The 7,318-nt window shown below is 30.4% G+C and overlaps 1 protein-coding gene and 1 long non-coding RNA gene across 2 annotated transcripts; both read right to left on the bottom strand.

Annotated features, from left to right (window-relative positions):
- Positions 1-664: 664 nt before the first annotated feature.
- Positions 665-1,653, bottom strand: LOC114132187 (ATP synthase subunit s, mitochondrial-like). The gene is made up of 4 exons (XM_027997579.2): positions 1,414-1,653; positions 1,102-1,322; positions 861-1,023; positions 665-804 (listed from the first exon to the last, which is right to left on the bottom strand). Exons 1-4 carry the CDS (start codon positions 1,506-1,508, stop codon positions 687-689), a joined length of 597 nt encoding a protein of 198 aa, XP_027853380.1. The 5' UTR covers positions 1,509-1,653; the 3' UTR covers positions 665-686.
- A 3,994-nt stretch (positions 1,654-5,647) lies between these two features.
- LOC126549217 (uncharacterized) lies at positions 5,648-6,390 on the bottom strand. Its single transcript, XR_007603363.1, has 3 exons — positions 6,299-6,390; positions 6,029-6,219; positions 5,648-5,959 (listed from the first exon to the last, which is right to left on the bottom strand). It is a non-coding gene; the product is annotated as an uncharacterized LOC126549217 (long non-coding RNA).
- Positions 6,391-7,318: the final 928 nt, after the last annotated feature.

Below are 7,318 nucleotides of genomic sequence, written 5' to 3'. Positions count from 1 at the left end.
AAAAAAATATTACATAAGACCTGCAGACTCCATATTTAACTAAACTTTACTAAAATTTTCAACAACAAAAATTTCAGATTTCAAAAAAGCCGTTAAAATATTAACTTGATTTAATACCTTATTTAATACAAATGTTCTTTTTGATCGATTTGGCACACTAACTATGAAACATTAATTGCATTTAAAAATAATGTCGAACAAACGTACTAATAGATACGCCCAAAGAATATTCAGTATAATAAGACGTATAATGTTTGATTTATCCATATATTTATGTTATTATAATAACTAGTAATTCTTTAGTTTTTCACGAAAACGTTCATATTATAAATAATTGGATTAAATGTTCATGAAAATTTTACGCATTATACCGATTATATGATAACAAGTCAGACTGATAAAATTTGCATACACCTGAGCGCGCAATAATAAATCCCGGCGGCAATCTATTTCTTTTTATCAGCTAGCTCTACTATTCTACTAACTTTGAATGCGCTTAATGACTGACAAAAAATGTTGCACGTGGAAAAGTTATAAAACTAACCCAGCTACAATGATTGTTCGCATCATGTAACAATGTCTAATTAAACAAGCTTATACTAGATAAGAAGCTGCTACAGTCTAGGTTCAGCAAACTACAGAATATTACAAATGACTGATAGTATAATGGGCAAAAACTTTTAATATTATAAATTACTACAGTATTGTACATTGCATTCTGGCAGCTTGGCTTTCAAATGATCAATCATAATTTCTGGCTGGCTTAAAGCATTTATATTTTTCAACTCTAAATATTTTAATGCTCTGTAAATTCAAATAATTAATTACATTTTTATCAAATAAATTAATCTAATTCTTACTGAAGTTGCTCCAATGACTTTATTCCTTGATCAGAAATATTTACACAGTCATTAATTTTTAACGCTATGAGGTAATCTTTTAATATGTTAAGTTTACTTAACGCTTCATTATCAATCGAATCGCATCCATCAAATTCTATTTTTGAAATATTTGTACAGTTTTCTATAAAAATATAATTTTATAAGCAATCAATATTATTAGAAAAACGAATTTTCTTATTACAGATATTGAAAAACTTACTGAAATAACTAAATCCTATATGTGAGATTGATGCTTCTTTTCCTGCATAAACCTGCTCTATTAGGAATTGTTTCAAGTGAATTGATGTGGGATTCGGCAAACAGTCGTAATGGCTGACGTATTCTTTACAACCTTTCCATTTTACTCGTGCCCCATTTTTCATGAGCCATTCGGCACATGCCAAGTTGGGACCAATTTCTTTGATACGATCATCGTCCAAACTATTTTTTATAAAAAATAATTATTAAAAGCTAGCAAATATGCACTTAAAAACTTAACTATGGTTATATCATATAAAATAGAAACACTTGCCAATTGAATGTGTCATCGATCCATTGCCATAAATAACGTGTATTCATTTTAATCATATTTTGCTTGAAAATATGAGATTGTAAAGTTCTTAACATGATTAAAGTTAAGTTGAGTATAATTGCGTAATACAATACAAAGTGAACTCTATTGCACTTAATAATTATTGTAATTAGCAGTCAGTGTCAAGAAAAACAGTTTTGGAATGTATAAGACATAAAATAAATGTGTTTGATAATAAACAAACATAGAAACCAGAGAAACAACAATTTTACGTTATAGTCATATTAGTATGACAAATTCTTATTCTCATAATAATTGAATGATGATGTATAAACATTTGAAATTTTATTAAATTAAAAAAAAAAAATTAAAAATGTATACAATGCAAAAACCACGAAAGTCTTTCTGTTATATTGTTGTAGTATAGGTATCGAATGTACCTATACATCGCCAAAATATCTTTAAAATACTTCGTTAAGATTTTAAATTTAAACTCAAAAAATGTAATGTGGCTTTACTTTGAAAAATTTTAATTTATTTTAGTTATTATAAAAAGTTTATGCATAAAATTGTATTAAATTCATTGTTAGGTAAGTTTTTTTTACTTACATACAAAAATGTTATCATACAGAATTTGAATAAAAATTAAAAATTAGAATATTTCAAATATCAATAAATAGCTCTAAATGAGCCAATAATTTCTAAAAATGTTGATGCGTTTAGAAAATGAACATACGAATATTTTACGAAAATTCACGGTTAATGTTTCCTAATTTTTTCACGTTTTTTTCAATAATAATTTGGAAAAACTAATAAAAAAATAAGAGGAATTTTTACTTTTGTCCGTTCAAAGTACAAACAAAATTCAATTAAGTACCAGAAACCTCCTTCAAAGTTGAAGATAGAAGCATTGTTTCTTCTATAAAGAGTCTTCGGAATACTATTCGCTAACAAAAAACACACACACACACACACACACACACACACACACACACACACACACACAGATCATCAGAAAACCAATAAATTCATCTCTTTGCTGCATATTATTTAAAATATTTAATGAAAGGCCAAAATAAGTTACAAGGCTACAGTACAGAAATCAAATTGGAATTAAAATATAATAAATATAATATTAGTTCGATGAACGTACCTTAGTCTTTAAGGCACTAATATCATTGTGATATAATCATAGCATAAAACAACATAATAGGAAAAAAAATTATTATCGTCATTCGACAACTATTAAATCCGTTTCTTATATGGTAATTTAAATTAATGAGATATTTCAAGTTCCGGTTAACAAAAAAAAAAAAAATAGTTTTGCAGGTTTTACTTATAAAAACTAAAAATCAATTACTCTTACTACACTCGATAATAAAATAAAAATAAGAAAGCATAAGTATATTAAAAAATAAAAATAATATTATATTTAAATATTTTATAATACATACAGGTACCATAACATACTATTATAATATACATCACTGACAGTGTAATTATGTTGTATTTTTGCGTTATATAGTAGTTGAAATTATTATACGAACGTTAAAATTTGGTAATAAAAGCAAAATAATAATAAAAATAATACAAAATAAATGATGTTTTAATTGCTATACAAACAAAAACGAATTTCGGTCCTGAGTGGTTTTTAAATATTTACAATGCGATTATTTACATGACGTGCCCATCATATTTACAGGTTACAAACTACATAAACAATATATATATGATAGGCTATCGAAATAAAAACGCGAAACCCTTTCTGACGTTGAAGGAGTATATTATTGTAGGACGCGATATTATTTTATGATGCTTTAGAAATAGAGACATCTGCACGGGTTTCCGATGAATCTTATTGTCAAGAAAAGATTCTCGCACACCGTGCACGCCAGTCCACTGTTTCGTTTTATTATACACAACAAATATAATATTGTGGTGAAACGCGTACACCGTGAACGTGTCCGGTCGATATAACGAATCGGCGGGAGGGCCGACCGATCGGCGAATAGCCCCGTTCAAAGAGAATACTCATACTCACATATACGAAATGGTGAGATAAAAGAAGAGTGTGTGACAGAAAAAGAGATAGAAAGGATTCATATGTAGGTATATAATATAATAATGTCGATAGCAATACGTATATAACAACGACAGAGATATTATTATAATATAATAAACCACTGTTATATACTGCAGGCGGTGGTATATGGCCATATGTGTACTCATAATATAATGCAGTCTGTTTATACTCTACTAAACGGTTCACGGGCCGACTATAATATGAAGCCCGTTTCGGTCCATTTTCTCGGAGACGCCGACCAGAAGATCAAAATAATTTGACACATTATTATCATAACAAGAGCTTCGGGTCTGGGCTCACGGCGGCTTGTATTTAAGTATACGACTGTACATTAGTATTGTCGTGAACACTGTACAATCATTTACGACAGGTTTTGTGACACCGAAAAGGTCGTCGGTATAATATAACCAGAAATTACTTTTAGGTACGTTTAACCTACTCGCAGGTGGTAAAGGGTGAGCGAACGAGACGGTGAAAGTACAAAAAAAAAAAAAAATACAAAACGGTGCAATATAATATACGAGTGCACACGACCGCGGTTGCCACTCGATTGACGATGGCCCTCTGTGTCGGGTCAATTTCTAAGGCCCTCCGGATTTGGAATTTTTACACTCTGTTTTCACAACTCGTTTGTACACGAATGTGTACGAAACCATCTCGTCGTTTGTCGTTACTATTATTTTTCGACATTTAACAATAACATATTTTGCCTAAGTAAAGGTAAAAACAATAAGTAAATCATCAACATATTTGAATTTTTGAATTCTATTGAAGGATATTTTTTTCACTATTAGGTGCAAGTGTCTAATGTTCCAACACTTAGCGAAAAAAAAAATATATCGTTGATTATGGAAATTGTCTAAGTGGTGTTGTATTATATGTATGAATATTTTATAAGAGATGTTAGTACGTAAATAAGTTAAGAAAAACTATAGATAATAAGTAAAACAGTAAAATTCAATAAGTTAAGCAATATTTAATTATTCACACAAATAGGTTAAAATAACAATTGTGCAATTCGGTGCCAGTAAACTTTATATTACAGTTAGCATAGTAAGCAAGATATAATAATAAAACATGTAAATAAATTTGTTTAATAATTTACTAATCGGGTTAAAATAACAATTACACAATAATCATAGTATCTATAATTGTAAATTTAACGTAGTAATAGAAAAATGTAGAACAATCGATAGTAATTCGATTGTAAGTGTAATATATAAGTGAGATGGCTAAGACAGCAAAGGGAGTCAGTGGTGGTGATCGTGTGACTCGATCACCACCGGACGTCGTGTTCAAACTTCAAATAAAGTACTTTGCGTTATTTTGTGTTTAACTTTATTTTGGTATACGTCCGAGTAATCGGCGTATACGACAGTGGATACATATTACATTTTTTCGGCCGAGTCAAAATACTAAAAATTATAATACAAAGTTCTCCATGAGTTAATTTTGCAGTAGTTAAAAAATTACAAGAATACTTAGGAACATTTTTTTTATTATTAGCGTTTGATGTTCAAATATCAAAAAAAAATCGTTAAAATCATGAATATTTGCAAATTATTTTGGAGGTCTAATTCATAAAATGTTTATACAAGCAGCTAAGATTTGTAAATTCAATACAATATTTTCTAGATGTTTGGATTACAATAATTATAAAATAACTTAAATTTTGGCATATTCAGTTCATTTAAAAAACTACCTTTTTCACCACTCATTGGAAAATATATCCTAGGCTGACAATTCATCTCTGTTCAGAACCGTTTTTCGTATAAAATGATACCTATCATTGGGTTTAAATTTAATACATCCATTTTAGTGACCTACAGCAGAACATTACTCACTTAACCATTTTTTTTTTTAGAACATGGAAGGTTGTGCATTTAAATTTACTGAATAGACCAAAACATTACTAGATAAACTAAAATTAAAAATACTTCCGAAACGATTTAGATCAAAAAAGAATGAAAAAGATGAATTTATGTCTTTTTCCGGGGGAGGGGGGCATTGTATTTTTATTTTGAAATTGATTACCATCTGTTAACATGTGTGTTGTGTTTTATTATATTTATATATTTATTATAGTCATATAAAAGTAATAATAACTAGACCAATTTAAAATATAATGTAGAAAATGTAACATAGACTTAACATTAGATTCTTTAATTTATTAACAAAACAGATATTTACATAAACAAAAATTCAAAATATGCCCACCGTTGTCTTGATTGTTGACTGTTGTTGTTACTCATTGAAACGAGCATAGGTACCCGGTTTTGAATGTATGTATTTTATTTTACAGAGAACGGTACTTCATATGTTATAAACAACAAAGATGGCCATCATCAACAAGGGACAAACAGCAGTAATGGCCAATGGGGTCCGGGGCCTTCACAAAACGGTTACCCAGCTCTTGTATCATCTCAACATAAACCAACTGAACAAGCAGTTGTTCCACCTAAACTATCTCCATACACTAATATTAATTATTCAATTCAATGAACGTAAAAATTTAATTTATCCAATACTTACAAGTATAACTTTATTTGAATATCTTGAATAGGTTCTGGAAATGGTGGAGAAGATGAAACACCACCAGAAGACAGTGTTGTTGAATCTGATCGAACCCAACCAGACTATTATGATCCGGCCGACTCTTCCAATTACTATTCTGGTGTGAGAGATGGGCCTCCACACATGTTAAGTCGATCAAGTTTCATGTCCTATTTAAAACAACTTGTAGTCATATTAGTTTCATAAAATCCAACAGAAGCGTCTGGTAATTTTCCTAGTATACTATACCTTATTCACCAACAAGAAAAAAAGACTCTGATCTGCGTCTATTCAAATGTCATTATTGTGGCAAAGATTTTAAACAGAAGGCTACACTAATGCAGTACGAACGAATTCATACTGATTTGAGACCATTTGTGTGCAGTGATTGTGGTAAACGGTTTCGTCAAAAGTCTCATCATACTCAGCATGTGCGTATACATGATGATGAAAAACCATTCGTATGTTTTTACTATGAGCGAACCTTCAGACAACAAGCAATCCTTAACCAGCATCTACGAATTCATTCGAATGAGAAACAGTATCGATGTGCAGACTGCGGCAAGGTGTTTCGGCAGAAAGCCACCCTAAGAAAGCACGTCCGCACTCACCAAGGTGAGTACTCTCATTCCTCGTTAAATAGTAGTGACCTAGAGTTTACCTCCATCCTCTCAACTTCACAATAATTTAAGCGGTTTTCTCTGTCTTCAGCTGAAGCGTTTTATTGTTATAAATTAATTTATGCGGTATGTATCTTTAGACGTTGTGCATGATATTTTTGGCCAGGCTGGTAAAAATTTACCCGACGTAATCCAACATGGTCGCAATGCTGGTATGTCACTATGTGTTCCTTGTCCAATGTCTAATAAAGAATTTAAACAAAAGTCTACATTACTTCAATATCGTTGTATTCACATAGAATCTCGGCCTTACCCTTGTGTAGAGTGTGGTAAACGATTTCGACAACAATCACACCTTACCCAACATCTACGCATACATTCAAAGGAAAAACCGTTTACATGCATTTATTATGAACGGAATTTCAGACAACGCACTATACTAAATCAACATTTACGTATACATACTGGTGAGAAATCATATAAATGTTTGCAATGTGGAAAAGATTTCCTGAAAAAAGCCATTCTCGTTCAACATACAAGAACTCATCCAGGTTGATATGGTTGTTGTTCCTCATGTTTATAGGTTAAGAATATAAAGAACATTAGTATTAATCTTCATCGTGTCTTGATTGTTTCCCATACTTATATA

The sequence above is a fragment of the Aphis gossypii genome, chromosome 1 (assembly GCF_020184175.1).
Source record: "Aphis gossypii isolate Hap1 chromosome 1, ASM2018417v2, whole genome shotgun sequence".
Lineage (NCBI taxonomy): Eukaryota > Metazoa > Arthropoda > Insecta > Hemiptera > Aphididae > Aphis > Aphis gossypii.
The sequence above is the reverse complement of the archived record's forward strand: the minus strand, read 5'-3'. Positions and strand labels throughout refer to the sequence as shown.